The sequence below is a fragment of the Heloderma suspectum genome, chromosome 3 (genome assembly GCF_057233095.1).
Source record: "Heloderma suspectum isolate Gila_16-S chromosome 3, 16-S_ref, whole genome shotgun sequence".
NCBI lineage: Eukaryota > Metazoa > Chordata > Lepidosauria > Squamata > Helodermatidae > Heloderma > Heloderma suspectum.
The window spans coordinates 101420709-101445186 of NC_139460.1; the positions used below are offsets into that span (position 1 = coordinate 101420709).

The 24478-nt window shown below is 42.8% G+C and overlaps 1 protein-coding gene across 1 annotated transcript; it reads left to right on the forward strand.

The window, feature by feature from the left end:
- Window positions 1–11252: 11252 nt before the first annotated feature.
- On the forward strand, window positions 11253–15018 carry NR0B1 (nuclear receptor subfamily 0 group B member 1). The gene is made up of 2 exons (XM_084843978.1): window positions 11253–11988; window positions 14048–15018. Exons 1-2 carry the CDS (start codon window positions 11352–11354, stop codon window positions 14290–14292), a joined length of 882 nt encoding a protein of 293 aa, XP_084700104.1. The 5' UTR covers window positions 11253–11351; the 3' UTR covers window positions 14293–15018.
- The last annotated feature ends 9460 nt before the right edge of the window (window positions 15019–24478 follow it).

Consider the following 24478-nt stretch of genomic DNA (forward strand, 5'->3'; position numbering starts at 1 on the left):
AGCTTGTTGTCTGCGTCTTCTTTGACCCATCTCTGCTCACAAATGTTTGCTTTCAAGATAATTTCTGAATATATGAAAGACCAAAAGTGCTTCAACCACCTTGTAAAGTTCTATAGATTAAGTAATCACTACTCTCTCCATCTGCCATCCCATCTCAGAACTCCCCCCGCCCACCTTTCCCCTCCCAACTTATAGGCTATTCATTATTGAAACATTTTCATTGTCAATATTTTCTGTCTTTCATTTCATGATCTGGTAAAGTCATGCTCTGGATGAAACCCTCCAAAGGATAAATATCTTGACCATTAGCTCATTGTGAAAAATCTTGTGAAAAGCAAATATGGTGAATTTTAAATAAAAATACAGGTATAAAAGTATTCCAGTGTCTGTACTTAGAAATCATGAGACTTGAAAAATACTGTGAATGTTATTTTTTTAGAACTTTCCTTCTTATTTCTCAGCCTTTTTTGCATCACATTCTAAATATTATGTTCAGTCATGAGAGCTAGAAATGTCATTTTTAAAAATGACACTTGGGATTTCCAAGTATCTGACAAATGTTGAAGGCTGCTTGTTAATGCCTTAATCATTACATGCGGTTTGTGAACCATGTCAACCATCTTTATTTACACAGCCCAAGGAGTTTTTAAAAAAGGTTGAACTTACCCAGTGTTAACATGCTATAATTTATTGTAATATATTTTGTTTTGTTCTGCAGGCCATTCTGGAAGTTTTGCTGAAGGGTGGTACAGAAATAATTTATCTAACAAACAGTGCAATCCTATACATGTTTGCTCAGAAGCAAGCTCTACTGAATTCAATAAGTCTTACTCCCAGGTAAGTAGGTATAAGACTGCAGCCTACATAAATAAACAGCGTAAAATGAATGGGATAAAAAGTCCTTGGACAAACTACTATTTCTTATTTAGTTTCTTCAGTGTAATGAGAGTGTGGACAGTAATAATTCTTAGCTGGTTACTTTGTAGTTTTCAATTATTCAACAGAGCAGCAGCAGATCTTTCTCTCGATTTTTATAAGTTATACTGGACATTTGGTGTTGGATAATCTTCAGATTTCCTTCATTAGTTAGGTGTCAACCACCAACAGCTGATAGTTTGGTGTTGATGCTGATTCTCAAATTTGAGAATAAAAAACTCTGCAGAATCTTCTTACTCACAACAAGTGTTAAGACAGCAGATATTTCTTTGGTAGTAGGGTTATGCTTTGGGATGCATTCAACTAAATTATGGTAGGTGGCAAAAATATAAGTCTTACAGGTTAAAAATAAAACAACAGCAACATTTTAAAAATCACCTTTTGGTAAAAAGAATGTAATGCGAGTGTGACAGATGAAGTAACATATCTATCCCAAACTAAAGATCAATACTGTTAAGTACCAAAGTGGAAAAGAATGCAATCAAACAAGTGAGAAAGAACAAGATGGTGTGATTTCATTATCTTAAATCAGTTTTTCATTTAAAGGCAGAAGAAATACCACATTTAGAGTTAAGAGTTAAAAATGGATGCAACATAATTAATGCTGGCATAAGATTTTGTGGACAGTTTCTACGAAAGCTTCTGCCAGAATAGCTTCTGCCAGAATTAATTTGTTAGTCTTTAAGGTGCCACAAGCACCTTAAAGCTCTTTGGTTTTTCTGCTGCAACACAGTAACACCACTACGATCTCTGGAAATCATTAGTATTAATTAATAGTCATCATGGTCCATAGATAATAGTCCCCAAAGAGGCAGATTAATATCTATTCATATATTATCAGTCCTTGCCAATGAAAATATATCCATATATGGGAGGATACAAACCTGCTGTGTCTTCTCTTGTGTGTCCCCTCCCTGGCCCTTCCTCTATCTGGTGGCCTCCAGATGTGTTGGACTACAGCTCCCATAACCCACAAGTAGTGCACCCCATGGCGGTGCAGGCTGGGGATGATGAAGTTGTAGTTCAACCCATTTGGAGGGCACCAGGCTGGGGAAAGCTGCTTTAAAAGGTTCATGGAGGGAGGGAGATTTAGCCAGAAACTGGAACTCTGAGGAGAAAGAACTGAAGAAAGACAAGGTGAGGCTTACCTGCCAACTACAAATTTCTAGCCCATCAACCATGGTATGTCATCATCATCTAAACCAGCAGGAAGTGACAGAAAGATCTGAGGCCTGGCTGTATCTAATGCTCAGACTAGATAAAAAAAGCAGCTGACAAAACAGAAATCTAACTAACAGTCTGCATCAAGCTTGGGTGACTGACTGGCACAAAAACTGGGATATTAATTCAAACAGATCTTTAAAGTTGTAATTGTTTAAAGCTCAAGATTACGATGCCAGTGACCTCCATAGCCAACTGCTGCTAGAATCTTTACAATCAATTTGACCTGGTATATATGTTACCCCCTTCATGGATCACTGCCTTGTTGTGGCGAAGGGGCTTGCGTAACTCAGTGAAGCCATAAGCTATGCCGTGCAGGGCCACCCAAGATGGACAGGTCATGGCAGAGAGTTCTGACAAAATGTGGTCCACTGGAGAAGGAAATGGCAACCCACTCCAGTATTCTTGCCAAGAAAACCCCATGGAACGTATCACAAGGCTAAAAGAGATGACGCTGGAAGATGAGCCCCTCAGGTCGGAAGGTGTCCAATATACTACTGGGGAAGAGCAGAGGGTATTTCCAAGTAGCGCCAGAAAGAGTGAAGCGGCTGGGCTAAACCCGAAAGGACACTCAGCTGTGGATGTGTCTGGTGGTGAAAAGAAAATCCGATGCTGTAAAGAACAATATTGTTTAGGAACCTGGAATGTAAGATCAATGAATCAAGCTAAGCTGGAGGTAGTCAAACATGAGATGGCAAGATTGAACATCGACATCTTGGGAATCAGTGAACTAAAATGGACAGGCATGGGCGAATTTAATTCAGGTGACCATCATATCTACTATTGTGGGCAAGAATCCCTTAGAAGAAATAGAGTAGCACTCATAGTCAACAAAAGGGTGGGAAAAGCACTACTGGGGTACAATCTTAAAAATGATAGAATGATCTCAGTACGAATCCAAGGCAAACCATTCAACATCACAGTAATTCAAGTCTATGCCCCAACCACTGAGGCCGAAGAAGCTGAGGTTGATCGGTTCTATGAAGACCTACAACACCTTCTAGAACTAACACCAAAAAAAGATGTCCTCTTCATCATAGGGGATTGGAATGCTAAAGTAGGAAGTCAAGAAATCACCGGGATAACAGGCAGGCATGGCCTTGGTGTACAAAATGAAGCAGGACAAAAGCTAATAGAGTTCTGCCAAGAGAACATGCTGATCATAGCAAACACTCTTTTCCAACAGCACAAGAGACGACTCTACACATGGACATCACCAGATGGTCAATATCGAAATCAGATTGATTATGTCCTTTGCAGCCAAAGATGGAGAAGCTCTATACAGTCAGACAAAACAAGACCTGGAGCTGACTGTGGCTCAGATCATGAGCTTCTTGTTGCAAAATTTCGGCTTAAATTGAAGAACGTCGGGAAAACCACTAAACCATTCCGGTATGACTTAAATCATATCCCTGATGAATATACAGTGGAGGTGAGGAATAGATTTCAGGGATTAGACCTGATAGACAGAGTGCCTGAGGAACTATGGACGGAGGTCCGTAACATTGTTCAGGAGGCAGCAACGAAATCCATCCCAAAGAAGAAGAAATGCAAGAAAGCCAAGTGGCTGTCTGATGAGGCTTTACAAGTAGCTGAGGAAAGAAGGGAAGTGAAAAGCAAGGGAGAAAGGGGAAGATATACCCAACTGAATGCAGAGTTCCAGAGAATAGCAAGGAGAGACAAGAAGGCCTTCTTAAATGAACAGGACCGGCCCAAGACATTTTGTTGCCTGAGGCAACTAACAAGATGGTGCCTCCCCATTCCACCTACCGAAGCCAACTGGACTTACCTCTACACCATCCTCCACCCCACCTGACAGCAGCAGGCAAGCTTAGGGGATACAGGCCAGGCTGCTTCAAACACAAATCACAGTTCTCCAACAGAGAGGACTGGCCAGGAGGCTGCTGCTGCCCCTTCTACATCACACATCATCTACCATCTGAGGTGACTGCCTCACTCTGTCTCACTCTGCCTCATGGTAGGGCCGGCCCTCCCTGAGGCAGAAAATCCCAGAAACATCTCTCCCCTTTCTTGGCAGTAAAAATACAATAATAATACATTAAATAACTAACAATTTGCTGCCCCTTTATGACAGGCTAAATCAGCTGCCTGAAGCAGCCACCTCACTCTGTCTAACCCTGGATGGGCCTTGACAATTAACTAGGTACACCAGCCCTTTTCAGGTGTTATGTATGAACAGGATACACAATACATGAAAAGAGTATTGGGCCCCACCCCTAATGTCTCTGCATGTGGCAGCCCCACCCCCTCAGCCCCCAACCTCCCTGCATTGAACAGTGAGGTCTGAAGGGAGCTCCTACTCATGCTCACTTGAACACAAGTATAACCCCCCCCCCCACACACACACACATGCAATCAGGAGGGACCTTGACTGGGCAAAAAGATCTATTCACATTCATGTGTGTAGAACTTCCCTTCAGACCTTGGTGTTCAACCCAGCAAGGACGAGAGGAGACGAGGAGCGGGGGGCAAGGCTGGAGAGATTGGGTGCGAACACTGAGAGCAGGAGCTGGGATGATGGCTTCAAAGGATTTTGCAAAATCCTATGAGTAGAAAGTTTGGAGTGTTACTGTCTGCACACATTTCTCTTTATTTATTGGAGGATAATTCTATGTTATCACAATAGATTGAATCCAGATTTAGGTTCATGAAACTGGGCTGGTGAAAGTGGAACTCTCTACTTCCTACAGCAACCTCTCCAGCTCCCTGAAAATACTTCACAGAGGGTAGGGGGATCCTGCTGAATGAGATGGTGCATGGCAAAGGGGGAATCCTCAAAAGTCAGGCAGAAGGACCTTCCATGAGCACGGCTTTCTTTAGGGGTGTACGAACCCCACTTACCAGTCCGCTCCTCGGTCTGCTGGGGGAGACCAGTCAGTGTAGGGGACGCCATTTGCGTCCCTGCCCTTTGCCGTGATTGGCTATGTAAATATTTACATAGCCAATCACGGCAAAGGGCAGGGACACAAATGGCATCTGCTATGCCATTTATGTCCCTGCTCTTTGCCGTGATAGGCTACGTGAATATTTACATAGCCAATCATGGCAAAGGGCAGGGACGCAAATGGCGTCCCCTACACTGGACGCCATTTGCGGATGCAGCCCGGCAGCAGACGGAAGTCCGGCTGCGGACGGACCCAGCCAGCGGCTCTGCGGACTCGCCGCAGAGTGGAACTGGCCGGGGAGGATTCCAGGGGGAGGGACGGATCGCCTCCCCCCCCCCCGCAGACTGAGGAGCGGACTGGTAAGTGGGGTTCGTACACCCCTAACAGAGAGCTTCAGCTATTGGGCGGTATAGAAATGAATGAAAGAAAGAAAGAAAGAAAGAAAGAAAGAAAGAAAGAAAGAAAGAAGCCAGATGCCATTTCCATCCGCAGCCTGGCAGGGGATGGCTGCGGGACAAAGAAGATGGACCCGGACCGGCTGGCACCAGATAGGGTCCATCCCAACCTTAGTTCGCCGGGTGGCGGGGTGGAGCAGTCCGTTCCACCACAGAATCCGGGGGGCCGGATTCTAAAGAATCTGGCCTCATTGGAGTCGGTGGCGGATTTCTCTGCCATCCCTACTTTCTGTAGACTAAAGGAGCCCTTCCATCCATGGAAGTCAGGTTCTGGATCCAGTCCAGTATCTCTATGTACTTTATGTCTTCACTTCTTATGAAAATGGCCTGCTGAATTTATTTCAGGGGCATCCATCATTGCATCCTAAATCAACTGGCAGGGGAGTACTTTAATATTGTTTTGGAATGTGTGTATCAAGGCTTATATTGCATTCACAGCAGTTGAACATTCTTGTTAGATGTATACAAAACATAATGGCAACTAGAATGGAAAGGTTAAAGTGCACAATTAATGCGGGGCACTTAACCGTGAAAGTAAAGCAGATCCTTTCATACATAACCCATGATTTGCCACTGTTATGTGTGAACTGTGTCAGAGTGAGGTGCTCATGCTACTTTGTTCTGTGGCATCACTGCACAGTTGGTAACATGGGAAGTTAAAAAAACACAAAACAAATAAAACAATAACAACAAGGGAAGATATTTATGAGCTTTTAAAAAAATGTTGAGTTAACCCCTCTCAATTGCCTATTTAAATCAAAGAAATTACTTTCTCTCTTCACAACAGAGTTAAAGCCTTCTAGTTTCCAGAGTTAAACCATTTAAAGCTGGAACAGCATCAGAAGTCTCCATTGCACTCAGTAATAACTCTTAATTCTCATCACCAGGAGAAAGAACAAGATGCTAAGGTCATCCAGCAACACAGGTAATAAATCTCATAAAATTGGAACATGCCTCTACCAGTTTACTGAATAAGCCAACAAAACAGTTTATTATAGAAACTCTCATTCGGGGCTGAATTATGAGCACACAATTGATGACTATAAATGAAATATATTGCATGCAATTTATAAAAGGAAATTGAGTCTATGGTAACTTTTTCCATGTTTAGTATAAAAAAGTCTCTTGTACTATGTAAAAAGCAAAAACTCAAATACAAAAAAGAAACTAGACTCATTTTAAGTCTATTCATTAAGGAAGTGAGTTAACTTGTGTGGAAACATTTAGAGGTGAAAATACAAGTATTATGAAGACCTGTCAAGGAAGGTCACACACCTTTGTGCTGGGAATCTAAGTTGCTGATTCAGAATTTGCTCCAAATTCACTCTGATGACATAGTGTTGACGTACTTACCTCTAATTATAGGGAAAATTAAAACCCTTCCATCAAAGCCTTTCCTACTTATTTAATTAGAACTAACATTTCTATTTAATTCCATTCCATTTTTCATAGAATACACAGGGCCTATACAGACCTTGCTTGATGAAGGCATATAATATAACAATATTGCTGAAGCTAAGCAGATATGAGACTTGGTCAGTATGGGAGACTGCCTTGAAAATTTTATGTCTTTCTGGAATTCCCTCTTAAAGACAGGACATAGATGTAATAAATATTCACCAGCCTTTATTTAATATAGATAGTAGCTTATTGTGTCCATTATTATTGTGCTTATTATTTTCTTTGCCCATATTTTTGCCCAGTAGCCTTTATTTGTTCACTCTTTTGGAAATGTGCCATGGTGCTATTCTCCTTCACTCAGAATGGATATCTTTATGACTTACTGATAACTTAGCCCTAGCTATAATTTTCATTAGACATCTAAGTATCTTGCACATATAACAAAAGTACTATGTATAGCAGTAATATTTGTTGAGCTGTCTGTAGGCCACAATCTTTGATGGTGTTAACAGCTATGTACTGCTTTCCCACATCCTTGTCCTCTATAGCAGCAGTACATGGTCTGGTTTAAACAAACTCTTGGTCAGCAACCAATTTTTACAACTGGGGGTATATTTTGAATCAAGCCAGGGCTGAAGGACCATCTATGTTGCCTCTACCCACCTATTTCCTTCCACAGGAAATGAGGCACAACCAAAGAGCTCTTTACCTATCCTCTCCAGTGTGAACACCAACAGTGATTTTCACAGAATTCTTCCATTATGTACCTCAGCTATGAGGTACATAATTCAGACTCATTCAGGAGGGATCTTCACGACAATGGAATGAGAAGCACATTGGAGTATTACTCAGATTTTCATGAAATCAGCTTTGGTCTGTCAGGGACACACGAAGCAAGATGAACCAAGTATAGCGTACCTTTAATATCTGGTTTTAGGGGTCACACAGCATTGAAAAGAACATACTTCCGGGTGGGGTGAGGGGAGTAGAACTGAACATCATCAACCTGGTGGGCTGCTCAACCAAAGAGAGAGGCTTGTTTCCTGCCCCTGACTAGCTCCTTCCCCCACTACTAGGTTATTATGAATGGAGAGCACCTAATTTTCCCGATGTGTGTAGATTTCCCTGAAGAAGCTGAAATCCCCGGTTCATAGAATAGAATCATAGAATAGTAGGGCTGGTAGGGGCCTACAAGGCCATCGAGTCCTGCTCAATGTAGGAATCCAAGTCAGAGGATCCCTGACAGATGGCTGTCCAGCCTCGTCTTGAATGCCTCCAGTCCAGTGTGGGAGAGCCCACCACCTCCCTAGGTAATTGGTTCCATTGTCATATTTCTCTAATAGTCAGGAAGTTTTTCCTGATGTTCAGCTAGAATCTGGCTTCCTGTAACTTGAGCCCATTATTCCGTGTCCTGCACTCTGGGATGATCAAGAAGAGATCTTGGCCTTCTTCCCTGTGACAACCTTTCAAGTACTTGAAGAGTTCTCCAGTGCAGCATCTGAAGGCTCCCCCAAGAGCTTCCCCCAACCCCAATTTTGCCCCATTCCAGTACTCTGCTGTGGAGTTATTGCTTCCAACCTCACTTCTCCCTTTCTCCTTCTCCCTGCTCACAATGAGAAGCTCCTGTACACCTGAAAAATTGTTTCTGTGATAAAGTGGAGAAAGTACCTTACAGAACAGAGGAACTACAGAACATCAAAGAAGCAAAACATCAGAATATCGAAGAAGCACAACATCACAACAGCAATTTAAGGGAGCATTGGGGAAGCAGAGGAGCACTGTAGGGAGTTACTAAAGTTAGCCTTTAGCCCTTTCACTGCAGGGGAGTGAGTTTTATTTCTTAGTAAACATTTATTTCTGAGTAAACTTGCACAGGAGGGAGGATATGCTAAAGATTAAAAGCTGGCTACCTAAGGTGAATGAGTGCTCCCACTACTGCGGTTATGTAAGGGGTCGCTGCTGCGCTCCTGGGGATTTTCTCAATGGGAAAAACTACTTCCATTGGGGAAACAAGAAGGAATGGGGTGTCCCACCCCCTTGACCACATCACTGCCAGGTCACAGAGGCATGCTCAGGATTTAATGTGTATGTGGGGGGACATGGTACACTGTGGTAAAACCGCCAGGGAGCTGCTTCCAGTAAAAAAAAGCCAGAGTTTCAGAAAATGCAGCTTTTCAAGAGGGAAGTGGCTGGATGGAAGTTGATTGGTGATGATGTCATCTGTTGCAAAGGAATTCAGACTGCTCTTACTTTGCATTAAATTGCACTGAAGACAGCCCCTCAGCCATGAGGCCTGCAGTAACTCTTTAGTTCCAGGCACATTTGGAGTACACACATTTCCTACAAATGCTTTCACAGCTTACATGAAACTTCCATTGGTTTTAATGGAATTGATTCCAGGTAGGTATGCTTGGAATTGTGGCTATAATTTCACAATGAAGAAAAAAGGAGACACTGGTAGTCTATAAAATGGTAGTCTGGGGAAAATATGGCTTTTGAAGAAAGATACTGATGAGAGAAAGGCAACAAGATAAAAGTGTGATTTTCTTCAGGGCTGAACAGGAGGCCCAAAGATAGGAGAAAGGAAGAGTGGAAAGTAAATACAATTAAGTATATGAGCATGTAGAGGAGTGATCAGGAAAAGAGAATAAGAGATGAAAAAATAAAGTGGAAAAATATAGGCCTATATGTAGAGTGAATGTAAGGTGTAGTTATATAGTTGCCAACTGAGATTTCTGGTCTGCAGAATTTTGAGCAGGACATAATGGTTTCCAGAAAAAGGTGTATGTGTGTGTGTGTGCGGGGGAGGCTGGCTGGCTGGCTGAAACTGCATCAATGTATGGTTCTCAGAGGTATTGAGTAGGAAAAGGCCTTAGGGCAATGTCCTGGTTAAGGGAATTAATGTGTGTGTGTGTGTGTGTGTGTATGTGTGGAGTTAAAAGCCACTTTAAAGCTGTGTTTTAGGAAACTATCTCTCAACAGCGAGAGAATCTAAAAGTGGAATTGGTGGAAAGTTGAGGGACTCCTTCACCTCTTCAGTTATTTTATTTATTTATTTATTTATATTTATTTATTTATTTCATTTCTATACCGCCCAATAGCCGAAGATCTCTGGGCAGTTCACAAAAAGTTATTCTCTTTTCAGCCTGACTGAGAAACTAATTCAAATTGGATTTCAGTCATATTGTTCCTCTTGTTTCTGACAGAACTAAACTGGCTTCAGTCTAAATATTGTGTAGCTTAGCTGGTTCATGGACTGCACTGCTCTTTTGTAGAAATGCATACCCAGGAATGACCTCAGCATGACCCTATTTGGTAATTTTTGCCCACTTCTTTTTAAACCTATTTATGGATTTAAAAAATTATAATAGGTAATATTCAATAAAAGTATCAACCATGCTAAAGTGTATAGCTAACAATACAGAGACAGATATACAGAATCTGGCATATTTCAAATCTCATTATTCAGTGCTGCTACTAGATTCCTTTGCTTACTGTTATAATATATATTTGCTTACATTTGAGCATAAGGAAATTGCCTGTATACACAGCACGAAACCAATAAAAATAACTAATATTTAACAAACAAGGGAGAAAACGATGACTTGGCAGGTGTCCACTTTTTACTCTTCAACAATCTTACCTTTGAGGCAAACGGTTTTTTAAAAAAAATAAAACACGGAAATTTATATTTTAAAAAAAATGATTTAGTTTTAAGACTGCCCTCTCCAAAAGACGTCCATTAAAACCATCTCCCGGATACTGCGGTTTTAACAAGAAAATCTACGTCTGATGAGTCCCCCATAAAAGTCAGGGTGCTTTATCAGGTCATTGAGAGACTCTACTTGAGCGCAGTTTAATTCCCGGAACTTTGATCTGCGTTTATTTGGCTTTTAGAAAGAGGCACTCCACTCCCTCCAAGTCCCCAATCGAAAGAGAGAATGTGGGGCGGCAAAATATAAATATTGGCATTATTTTTGCTATGCCCTAGAAGCTGGTTTAACGAAAGCCGAAGGCTGTGTGTGGGGTGGTGGGGTGAGGGGGGGTGGTGGTGGAGGCAATGGAATGCTGTCAGTAAGTTGCCTCAGAGATGGCAGGGGACACATTGCAAGCTGAGCACAAAGGCAAACACCTCGGAGGCTTTCCCTCTCTCTGTAGCCGGGAAGAGGGGAGGGGAGGGGAGAAGGTGGAGTTGTTGGGGGCTTTCCTCCTCCCCCCTTTCGCCCTGTCCTTTTCCCTCAGCCAGTAACGAGCGTCTCTGTCTTTGAACTCCAGCGCTGGAGAGCGCGGCTGCACGCGCGCTATAAATAAAGTTAAGGGCCAAGCAGAGGGCGAGCGAGCGAGCGAGCACTGAGCTCGACTGAAGGGGTGAAGGAACGAGGGTTTCCCGCTCTTTCTCCTTCCGCGCCGGCAGCTGCCTCCCCTTGGAGCCATGGCGTGCGTGGACAGATGCCGCTGCTGCACCGACAACCGAAGGCAGAGCAGCATCCTCTACAACATCCTGAAGAGCGAGGAGCAGCAGCAAGCGGGCAGCGGGCAGCCGGCGCCTCAGCCGAGGCAGGCAGGACGCACGCCGGGGCTCGGCTGCTCGTGCGGCGCGCAGAGGCGAGTGGCTCTGAAGAGCCCGCAGGTGGCGTGCAAGGCGGCTTCGGCCGTGCTGGTGAAGACGCTGCGCTTCGTCAAGAACGTGCCCTGCTTCCAGGAGCTGCCCCTGGACGAGCAGCTGGTGCTGGTGCGCAGCTGCTGGGCTCCCCTGCTCGTGCTGGGGCTGGCCCAGGACCGCGTGCACTTCGAGACGGTGGAGACCACGGAGCTCAGCATGCTGCACAGGATATTGACCAACAAGCGGTGCGAGGAGGACGACGACGAGCGGCAGCAACTGCTGCTACTGCACAAGACCCAGGATCAGCTGGAGCAGACCTGTGGCGGCGGCGGCGGCAGCAGCAGCCCTAAGCTGCCGTCTGCGGGGGAGATCCAAGCCATCAAAGGCTTCCTGTCCAAATGCTGGAGCCTGGACATCAGCACCAAGGAGTATGCCTACCTCAAGGGGACGGTGCTCTTCAATCCGGGTAAGCAAGGGGGCCCGTTCCTGGCGTAGGGGGAGGAAGCACTGGGGTCTGCGCTGGGCAAGGTGGGATGTGGGCTACCAGGGTTGCCATTTCTTTCTGGCAGGGTTCCTCTGCATTTGGGGCAGAAAGAGGACAGGTCCAGCTTTCCCTTTCCCACCATCACCTGTTGGATTTTCTAACCTGTTGACATCTGCCAGTTAGCTGACAATATTATAGGCACTACCTTAGACAATGATGGCCATGCTAGGTAGGGTGTGGGCATAGTGATAGATGGGCCTCCCCTGGGGGAGGGGGCTGGACCGGGTGACTGCAGGCTCCTCAGTTCTGGACTTCTGAAGGTAAGGAAGTAAGTGCTGTATCTGAAAACCATCCTCCTCTTGGTTTCATGTGAGGAAGTGAGAGGGGGAATGAATGCAATGAGAACAGAGGTGTCTTTAAAAAAAAAATAGTCCAAAGGAAGTCCTGTGGTATTGTATAATTTGGTAGAGAAGCAGTTCACAGTGCACTGGGGGAGTTACATGCAGACTTGAAAAGAATGGGGAAAAGGTCAAAACTTTCTACCTCCTCTGCTCAAGAAAATTTACTCTGGCAAAAAACATGAGCTAGGAAATACTCCAAAAGAGTTAATGGAAGTCTAATAAAACATATTCAGTGCAGCTTTTGGAAAATAAGAATTAAAATACAATTTCATGTGCACTTTAGTTTTTAGTTGTTTAGGCTAAACAGTATCCATGTTTTATGTCAAGAAAAAAATGATGTCAAATTGAAACCACAATACTAGTCATATTTACACTCGTAGAAACTTATTTTGAGTAAATCTGTCTAGGACTGGGCTGCAAAGCTAAGAATACCTTCATTTGATCATATTTCAACATTTTAGGATTTCATCTAAATGATAGGGATCTCAAAGACCTCAAAGCCTTATTCTGGTGTGAGACTTGTTTTTACTAGCTTGGCACTTGTAATTTTACTAGGGTTTTTAAACCTGTGACATGAAAGTAGTTTTTTTTTTAATGATCTAGAAACTCCTTAAACTTTGATCATGTACTGTGTGTGGTGGTTAAGGCTAGAGGAACAATTCCATTTTATTGTGTATTAAATATAAATATTCACTTTTAGGGACTGCACTGAATTGTAAACAGATTTATTCAAGGACATTTTGAAAACTTATTTCCAGGAAAAATGGCAACTTTGATAATTGAATATCCCACAACTAGTGGGATATCAATCTTATACATCTTATTAACACAGTATAAACAATGCTATTACCTAATAAGAATAAAAAGAGAAAAATAAAAAATTTCAAATGTATGTGAGAGTATGTCTGCATCAGTTGCATGTGTGCATCAGTTTAAGATTTCAGAAATGGTACTACAATTTTGAAACAAATACTGCCAAACTTTTGGTAAAAAATAAATAAATGTAGGAACAATCCCTTGCCCCAGATCCATTACAATTTCATCTTGCTGGAAATGTAAGCACTGTGTGTTAATTTGGAGCTTTTTTTTTCATTTGCATTGGGGAGTTATGCAAGTATAGTTGCCAGCAGTGCAAATTTTAACTTGAATGATATTGGCAGTCAACAAGTTGTTAGCAAACCTTCTCACTTCCTCCCTGCCTCCCTTTGAACATTTTCATTGCTAAAAATATACTTCATTGGTCCATTTTGTAACCAATAGGTTTAAATGTGTTCATGTTAGAGAAGATAGTAAGTTTTACAAAAATTATTATTTCCATTCCAGTTTGTTAGCAGCAACACCATTCCCTTAAATCAGTGGGGAAAAAAATGATTGATTTTAATGGAGCTGAGCTGTACACTTCAAAATCCATTTCAAACTTCTTTGCACGTTTACATTAATATATTAGCACGATGACACTTTAGTTGACTCATCTTACTATTAAAAGTTCAGAGAAGTCAGTTTTTACTCTTGATTAATGTTTATAACTTGCCAGTAAGTTGGCACAAGGTAAGAAGATATTTTCAACTGTTTATAATACCTTTTTATATATAATATAAAAGAGCTAACTTAGTTTTGATATTTTCCTCCAACTCTTCTAGATTTGCCAGGGCTTCACTGCGTACAGTACATCCAGGGACTGCAGCAAGAAGCACAGCAAGCTCTAAATGAACATGTCAGATTGATTCACAGAGGGGACCAGGCCAGATTTGCCAAACTAAATGTGGCTCTGTCCATGCTCAGATCCATTAATGCCAATGTTATTGCAGAACTCTTCTTTAGGCCCATCATTGGAACAGTGAATATGGATGACATGCTGTTGGAGATGCTGTGTGCAAAATTATGAAGTCGTGTAAATATTATATGAATATATATAAGAACAATCCAACATGAAAAGTCCTACAACACAATAGTGTAAAGTATTGTAAAATAAACTAACTTATTATTTTTACATGCAGTATTTTTGTATTTAATAATAAAATATTATTTGAGTGCTCTTAATTTTTATTAAATACACATCTTTAAAAGTGTTCATTCAGCAACATCTATGCACCCTTTAAAAAATAGAAGTGAAAACCTAGGCATGTTTTCAGTGGGGCTTACTCTCAGACAAGTGTCTGCATTTAGTTTCCAAAGTGAACTGAATATTCCATGGTGTGCCTTTCACTAAATGCTAGCCTGATCTGTGTATTGTGTTCAGTATAGGATGTCTTTATGTCAGTTCTTATTATGGTCCTATATTAAACACTGCTGGATCAAACAGGGTACAATATTCTGTCTTGCTTTCCATATCTTGGCCAAACAGTTTGTCTTGGCCAAACAGTTTGTTCAGACTGAGCAAATCTGACTTAAAGGGCTTTGGAACAGACCTCATTACATCAGGAGAAGTCTAAATCCCCACACCTGCAATTGGGTGGAGTGAAAGCAAGCCTCTGCACCGAAGGTATTTTAAAAATATATTGTTGGCATTTATATAAAAAACTTTGGTACTATAATGCCTGTACCAAAATATTCAATGTAATGCATAAAAGAATTATGAGTAAATGCAAACAATTGGTTTCTTTTTCATTGGGTGTGATCTAAAGAGGGTAGATTCTCATTGCAGACTTGTGGCAAAAAGTTTCTTAAAAATGATAGCATTTATGTAGAAGTTGTACCACTAGGTGGGATTCGAATTTGGTCTGACATAGACCTGGCTGACTTTACCAAAAACAAAACAACACACTGTCTTAAAAACAACTTCCCTTAGTTCTATGTGAATTTACACAGAGTAGTAATCTTACGCACAACAGCCGACTGGTTTCCCCAGAAATAATGACTGTAACAAAGGGTGGTGGGTGGAAACATGAAAGGACAAAGGTTGCAACTCAAACTTTATTATATAATTGGTAAACATTTTTCCAGGCCATCAAACTAAGAATGCCTCAATAAATATTGCTATAAAGATGCAGTATGATTTACTGTTGTAAAGGACTGGGGACGTCCTTAAGAACTGGGCAGTTGTGTATCATTATCACTCATGACCTTCTTAAGAGACAGTAAAGACATTTCCATTTTAAAGCCTTACATTAATAGACAGTATTCTTTCCCATACTGTTAGAATCTCATACATGTATACCACATTTATTTATTTTATTTATGACTAGAAACTGCTTACATCTACAGTTTTCAAAGCAGTGTACACAAATGTGGACACATAGTTGTATTCTATGTTGCATCCTGGATGAATCAGAGGTCGGAATTAAGATTGCCGGGAGAATTATCAACAACCTCCGATATGCAGACGATACCACCCTAATGGCAGAAAGCGAAGAGGATCTCAAGAGCCTCTTGTTGAGGGTGAAAGAGGAGAGTGCAAAAGCTGGTTTGAAACTCAACATTAAAAAAACTAAGATCATGGCATCTGGCCCCATCACTTCCTGGCATATAGAAGGGGAAGAAATGGAAGCAGTGACAGATTTTACTTTCTTGGGCTCCAAGATCACCGCAGACGGTGACTGTAGCCATGAAATTAAAAGACGCTTGCTCCTTGGGAGGAAAGCTATGGCCAACCTAGACAGCATAGTAAGAAGCAGAGACATCACCTTGCCGACAAAGGTCCGTCTAATCAAAGCTATGGTTTTCCCAGTAGTAATGTATGGCTGTGAGAGCTGGACTATAAGGAAGGCTGAGCGCCGAAGAATTGATGCTTTCGAACTGTGGTGCTGGAGAAGACTCTTACGAGTGCCCTGGACTGCAAGGAGGTCAAATCAGTCCATCCTAAAGGAAATCAACCCTGAGTGCTCATTGGAAGGACAGATAATGAAGCTGAAGCTCCAATATTTTGGCCACCTAATGCGAAGAGAAAACTCCCTGGAAAAGACCCTGATGCTGGGAAAGACTGAAGGCAAAAGGAGAAGGGGACGGCAGAGGATGAGATGGCTAGATAGCATCACGGATGCAATGAATATGAACTTGAGCACACTCCGGGAGAGAGCGCAGGACAGGAAGGCCTGGCGTGCTATGGTCCATGGGGTCACGAAGAGTCGGACACGACTGAACGACTGAACAACAACAAATGTTGCATCCTAATCTGTTCAGTTATTTTCAAGGTATTTGAACTGTGGGGAAAAAAGATGGGAACACAAAATTTGTAACTCTTATTATTGGGTATTGCTAGGCTTGTGTATGTAGGTGTAAACATAGTACCTTCAAAAAGGTGTATGGTGTGAAACAGTTTGAGAGCCACTAGAATATTTAGAGGATGCCTCAGCAACTTGTGACTCAAACCATATACTGACCAGCAGCTATGTATAGCATGCAAATACAGATATAATAAACCTGTTTCTGCTGCATGTTTGGGATTGCATAATGCTGGGCTGTCAAGAACTAGGAAGGCTAGTTGGGCTGTACTTGATTTGATGGGTCATAAGTTGAGCAGACCTCGTTAGAGAAAGTTTCAAATTACACACACAGACAATCATATATCAAAAAAGTAACAGTAATAACAGTAAAGTTTCATGTAGTGTTTCCATAATGAAGATACAATTAATGCTATTATTTATCTATGTTACCTTATTCAAAAGATAACATAAAGCAGACCTCAACAATCTGTGACTCAAATCAAATGCTGACCATCAGCTGTATACATTTTAGGTGGCTTCAAAATGCCAGATGTAAGATCCAAAAGATTAAAATAATTACAGAATGATTGGCTGAGATAGTATTGGTTACAAAAGTATGCACATGAACTTGCACGCATGGAATTTCACAAGTTGTTTCAACCAGTAAGCACAAATTATGTGACTTGAGTGGAGCAAATTCTAAGTGTCCTGTATGTCAATTAATTACACCGAAACAACACTGCTCCCACTTCCAAAAGGAGTAAATAAAAGGAAGCATAAATATCGCATGCATATTGCAACTAGAAATTATCACTGAAAGTCAAGCTTCACCTCAGGCCATTTGGTGCACTGGGATTACACATAGGGAAATTGTGAAATTATTTGTAGGTTTGAATTTTTTCAACAGTGTTTGTGTGCTGCCTGGCTCTCAAAGGTTTTGCCAGGAAAGCATGGGGCACAAATGAGGTGGCCTGATTAGTATTACAAGCTGAAAGTGTTTGGATAAACAACATCCTTGGGAGCCATCTACCAAACATTACTAATACGTACCCCCTGAATTTCAGGGGGCTTTCCCTGGAGCCCAGCATAAGTGCCATAGAAATAAAGAAGATTGCACAGCAGCATATTATATATTGTTGTTAGGCTTTTCTAGATGAGGCTTTTAACCTGCCACTTTACCATGTCTTCTGCTTCTAGATTCTTTGTGGGATTAAGATTGGATCCTCTACATATGTTTTTCCCCAGGTGTTTTCCTTCTCTGCCTTTCTATAGGTTCCGCTATGTAACCTCAGCGTGGAGCTGTGGTGTAATGGAATTGCACAGTACACTAGCATTTCATTCCGCCATTCCCCAAAATGCTGGGCTTTCCCTTGTCAACCCCATACCCCATGAAAATGCTTGGAAAGCACAGGAGAGGTTTGGAAGCATGATGATGCCATATAAAGCACCTGCAGGCTACCACAACTGAGGAATGATGAGAGCACAATGAAACCTTCATCTGGAAATGCTCTTAATGTTCTCTGCCAAATGCTACAGAAACCCCCTTAGATGATTAAAAAGGTAAAGGTGTCCCCAACCAGTCGTGTCCGACTCTAGGGTGTGGTGCTCATCCCCGTTTCTAAGCCGAAGAGCCAGCGCTGTCCGAAGACGCTTCCGTGGTCATGTGGCCGGCATGACTGAACACTGAGGTGCACGGAACGCTACCTTTCCCGCCAAAGCGGTACCTATTTATCTACTTGCAATTTCTTGCTTTCGACACAATTCCCCCAAAACAGTTACTAATACATAGAAGGCAGAAATTAATGTATATCCATGTATATGTTGATGACTCTTTCCCATGATTTACCATACCAGCAAGTAAGTAGCATGCAATATTCTATTATATGGCAAGTATGAATGGCCACACTGGCTTTGCTGAAAAAACTACAAGAAAAAATGTCAGACACATTCACTGCATTCAGCTTGCTACTGGAATCTGCACACATAGCATGGTAGTGCTCAGATCTATCTAGATGCCTGGATCCAGCAATTACAGCTGTGCCCCTGGTTCATGATGTTGGAATCTTGTATGCAGCACTCAACACATGGTCCCTGAAGACTGACATGGATGTGCATACAACACACACAATTCTCATCAGCACTGTACACATCTTGCAAAGCAGATGCAAATGTGCACTTGGGCCACTGTGCATATTTTAATAACATGTTGGCTGGAATCCAAAGAAGTGTGCTCAAGGGCTTGGGTAGAATCATAGAATCAAATAGGGATGTACGAAAGTCACGTACCTTTTCGCAGCTTGGCTTCGCGGTGGGGGGGAGGTGCTTCACTTCTCCCCCCGAAGTTCAGGTGAGGGGGGGGAGGCGCCCCACCTCACCTGGCCGAAATTCAGGCCGGGGAGAAGCGCCCTGTCTCCCCGGCCGCGAAATAAAAAGTGAAAAAACCCCCCACAAAAACCCGTGATAGGCTACGTAATGATTAACGTAGCCTATCACGGCTAGATTTCCAAAGTCAGCTGTGATAGGCTACGTTAATCGTCACGTAGCCTATCATGGGTGACTTTGGGGGAAAAAAAAGCGCATACGCAAATGGCGGCAGTCCATGGGCGCCGCCATTTGCGTTCCTTATTTTGGCATGTCTAGTCTACGTAAAGATTTACGTAGACTATGGCGAAAATAAGGGCAACGCAAATAGCGTGCCCTTATTTTCGCCGCAGTCTACGTAAATCTTTACGTAGACTAGACGTGCCAAAATAAGGAATGCAAATGGCGGCGCCCATGGGCTGCCGCCATTTACGTACGCGCTTTTTTTTTTTTTCAAAGTCACCCATGATAGGCTACGTGACGATTTACGTAGCCTATCACGGCTGACTTTGGAAATCTAGCCGTGATAGGCTACATAAATTGTCACGTAGCCTATCATGGGTGTGTGTTTGTTTTTTTTACTTACTTTTTTATTTTGTAATGGCGGCGGTGGCAGCCGGTCGGGAGACCGGCCGCTGCCCCCGTCCCCCATGAAACGCCGCTGAACCACTGCCAGGACCCGCCGCCGAGAGGGACATTCGCTGAAGGTAAGTCCCATCCCTGGGGGGAGGGCGGGGGGCCGGCGGAGAATTTCCCCAACACTTTCGGGGGGCCGAATGCCTCGGCGCTCGGCGTCCCAAAGATTCGGGGAGAAATTCTCTGCCATCCCTAGAATCAAACCACTCTACAAAAAGACCAGACCCCACTAGTATATAATAATAAAGAAACTTAATAATAAGTTTCCTCTAAGGATGTATCATTAAGAACATCAGATTTTACAAACAGTTAACTTTTAACTTTTAACAGTTACTTTTAGTGCAATCCAATCCTAGGTATTATTTATTTATTAAAATTATTTTAAGGATGCCTTTAAGGGAAAAAGCCTCTCAGGATGGCATACAGGACAAAACCATACAAAAATACACAAATATGCAATAAATATACAATCAAGTACTGTAAAACTATAAAAACAAGTTACTGCCCACTCAGAAGTAGGGGGTTGGACTTGATGGTCTTATAGGCACCTTCTAGCCCTACTATTCTATGAAGTAAGTTCACTGAGTTCAGTGGGATTTACTTCCAGGTAAGTATGCTTAGGATTGCAGCCTTGAAGTTTAATTCTAAATAACATGTAAAGTGTTTTACCACAACAACAAATTATGTAAAATGATAACATAGAGATGTACTTAATGAAACATTTGAAGAAACATCTCTGCCACAGGATCAGATTTCCTTTTCTTTAACATCATTTTCTCAGACTGAAAACCCTATGACTGGAAACTGTTTCCGGCACTAAACCCAGCCCCCTCTCCCATCTCTATCATCATCTTTAATCTTTTGCTCTTTTTTGCTGCACTCTCTGACCACTTCTTCTTTTAAAACTTCTTTCTTTTCTTGTACAGATTCTATTTCCCATCCATTTTTTGTTTCATGTACCTTCCAAGGCCCAGAGCTCAAATCCTAAAAGTCATCAAAATGTAATTGATGTGACAAACAGCTGTAACTGTTTGAGAAATCCTATCTGTTTTAATGTGCTGAGAACCTAATGCCATCCATTTAGAGAGAGGATCCAGACAAGAAGATTTCCTCCTCTAAAATTTAAATCATATAAACCTTTAATTTCAAAATGAAACCACAAAAGGGGGGAGGGGGAACAGGGTGGCACTACATACAAAAGGGCAAAAAGAAAGAAAGAGAGGCAGACCTCAGAATGGTGTTGGAAAAAATTGGAAACTTTAATAAAAAAGTCCGTTTTATTAAGGTTCTGAATATTTTCCATTACCATTTTGAGGTTTGCCTCTCTCAGGGGATTGGACTCAATGGTCTTGTACACCCCTTCCAACCCTACTATTCTATGATTCTATGTCCTCTAACTTAAGAGCACTGATTCTTGTTGTTGAGTAGGGAGCGAAAGATCCCCTGCAATGCACAGTAGTGGCACGGCTTTCTATGCTTTGGTGGTAATCGCACTGAACCACGGGGAATATAAGGATAGAAGTAATGTGGTCTAGGTCATATTTGGAAGTCTGGAGCAGGACAATTCTGCCTAGCCTTAATCTCCTGGGTCATTTTCAGGTTTGGATACTTTTTCAATACCACCCTAATGGCAGAAAGCGAAGATCTAAAGAGCCTCTTGTTGAGGGTGAAAGTGGAGAGTGCAAAAGCTGGTTTGAAATTCAACATTAAAAAAATGAAGATCATGGCATCTGGCCCCATCACTTCCTGGCATTTAGAAGGGGAAGATATGGAAGCACTGACAGATTTTATTTTCTTGGGCTCCAAGATCACCGCAGACAGTGACTGTAGCCATGAAATTAAAAGACGCTTACTCCTTGGGAGGAAAGCTATGGCAAACGTAGACAGCATAGTAAGAAGCAGAGACATCACCTTGCCGACAAAGGTCTGTATAATCAAAGCTATGGTTTTCCCAGTAGTAACGTATGGCTGTGAGAGCTGGACTATAAGGAAGGCTGAGCGCCGAAGAATTGATGCTTTTGAACTCTGGTGCTGGAGAAGACTCTTATTAGTCCCCTGGACTGCAAGGAGGTCAAATCAGTCAGTCCTAAAGGAAATCAACCCTGAGTGCTCATTGGAAGGACAGATACTGAAGCTGAAATATTTTGGCCACCTAATGCGAAGAGAAAACTTCCGGGAAAAGACCCTGATGCTGGGAAAGATTGAAGGCAAAAGGAGAAGGGGACGGCAGAGGATGAGATGGCTAGATAGCATCACTGATGCAATGAATATGAACCTGAGCACACTTTGGGAGAGAGCGGAGGACAGGAAGGCCTGGCATGCTATGGTCCATGGGGTCACAAAGAGTCGGACATGACTTAACGACTGAACAACAACATACTTTTTCAATACCCTGCTATAATATGAAATAAGACCCAGTCTGACTGATTTTTTAAAAGGTAGTGTAGGATTGCTTCATGTTCAAGTGAAACACCCCAGAGTATGGTTTTCTTAGGCTGCAACCATATACATATGTATAGGAAGTAAGTCCCATTAAACTCAACAGAACGTACTTTTGAGTAGACACATACAGGATTGAACACTTAGGGTGCAATCCTATGCATGTTTAGACAGAAAAAATCCCACAACTTGAAGCATTTCCCAGCATGCTGGGAGTTGTAGGACTTTTTTCTGTCTAAATGTGCATAGGATTGTTCCTTTAGTGTATTTTATACTAGGAATAAACAGATTTCCCCAATGTGGTGGCTTTACTCTACCCTGTTCTCTCTCTGCCTGCCTTCCATTTTGACAGTTTCTAGCATCATGTTGAAAGTGGGCCATGTGTCATTTGCCAGTTTTCGGCTTGTGTATTTCTTTTTCCTTACAGATAAATGTCCACCAGCACATATGTAGGTTAAATAGGGTTGGGGGGATGGATCTTGATGTATTAGCATAGACATTGTGATTTAAAAGCTATGTCTTAACCAACACACACAGACAAATTGGTAACCTTTAAAAAAAGAAAAGAGATGATATAGACCGAAAAACTATGTCAAATTGTGTCTGTGCCACAATTTAAACAACATCTACATTTTTTAAAAATGGAAGAATAGCAGATTGTTAACCCATCGTTGTGAATACAGAAATAGCTTCAGAACCCCCAACTCTGGAAGAAATTTGGATGGAAAGGATTTCATAAGCACCCCTACTTTGCCCAGCTCCAGGCTCGGCATCAATGACTGGCACAGTGGGGCAAATGCTGGGGGCCATGAGCCCTGAAGGTCCCATTGCAGCTGACACTAGCTTTAAAATACTTTTTAAAATGTGTATGGCCTGGCACTGTGAGGAGAAGTGCCGCACAGCCACTGTCATCATCATCCTCTGTACCTCTGGGTCCCACCCCTGATGTATGGTGTGTTGGGGGTGGGACTCAGAGCTATTGGGGATAATGAAGATGGCAGCTGCAGCTGCCTCACCTGGCGCTTCGGTTCACAGCACTAAGCTGAAGGAGTTCTGGAGCCAATCTACATGGCTGATTTAATGTGAAGGGAGAGCATATCAGGGTCAGTGACAGATGATGCTGTCACCAATCTGCAGCCACCCCACAGCTTCCCTCTGGAAAAGGTGCATTTTTGGAAAGTCATTTTAGTGCATTCTTAAACGTGGCTCCGGAGCAGTTCTGCTGCAGTGTGCCCCATCCCCCACATTAAATCCTTGGTGTGCCTAATTCTGTGACCTGACTGCGACATGGCAGCGACCTGGTCAAGGGGTGGAGCAGCCCCTCTCCCCAAATTCCCTCTTTTTGGACACAGGCTTATTCCCACTTCCTATTCACAAGCATTTACCCACTGAGAATCTGTAGCATCTTTTCCCCATTGAGAAAACCGGAGCCGCGCTGTTCCACATACTAGCTATCTAGCTTGTTTTTCCTATTCACAACAGCAGTTTCATTCCCAGTGCTGGAGTATGTAGTGCACCATAAAAAGAATACACAGAGGGGAAGGAGACGGCGGCCAGGAGTGGGAGCCTGCAGCCACGGTATTTTGCTGTATCGATATGCACAAGGGGGAGGAGAGGAGGCACCCAGCTGTACTGATGCTGGGAGGGGGAGGAGAGGAGGACAGCCGAGGCAGCAGCAGCAGCAACAGCTGCCCCACTGAACACTATCAGAGGGAGGCAACTCCAGCCAGCCCTTTCCTTCTATGCAGAGCTTTAATATTTTTAATTCTCTCAATGAGGAACTAACTCAGGTGGGATTCTCTCAATGGCAGAGCAACTGAGACTTGATGTCCTCAATGGGAAAGCAGGCAGGCAGGGAGCAGGGCTGTGGGGAGCAGGGTATTCAATTATGGTGGATGCGAGGGGAGATGTGTGCAGTAAACTTTGGGGACCAAATCCATCTCTTCCCCTAAACTTCCCTGTTTGAGCAGGGGAGAGCGGGCAGGGGCAGGGGACAAGCCTCTCTCATTCTCTGAGCATCATCTACCTGGTTAATGACATTCTATTCTACTATGGGACTCTGCTCACAACCTCAGAGTAAGGCGGTTTCAAGTGCTCTTGTGTGACTTGTGAATGCGGGTTTTTAGGTGGTGTATACTCCACTTTTCTTGCTTTGTGTGCACCTAATGGACCAGAGCCAATGGATAAAACTGAAAGCACTTTTCATTCTGTTGCTGTGAAGACTGGCCCCTGGGCAGCTGGAACTGTGCTGTGCAACACTGCCACCCATCCCCAGTGCTGTCTGCTGCTGCTGCTGCTGCCTATCAGGGTGGCAGTGGATGGGAGTACTGGAGGGTACCATGCCCAGGGCCTTTCAAACCTGGCATCAGCTCTGCACACTCCTCTAGCACCTCTGTGGGTGGGCAACTTTCACGTCTTTTCCTGTTTGTGTTCTGAACAATGCATGTCTCTAAATAAAGTCTTTCCAAAGCCCATTTTAGGCTTTCCAAGCTA

Excerpts from the sequence above, each read along its gene's own strand:
- NR0B1 (XM_084843978.1), top strand. The coding sequence starts at position 11,352 with ATGGCGTGCGTGGACAGATGCCGCTGCTGCACCGACAACCGAAGGCAG. Across the intron at positions 11,989-14,047 it reads GACGGTGCTCTTCAATCCGG|ATTTGCCAGGGCTTCACTGC; the intron begins GTAAGCAAGGGG and ends CAACTCTTCTAG.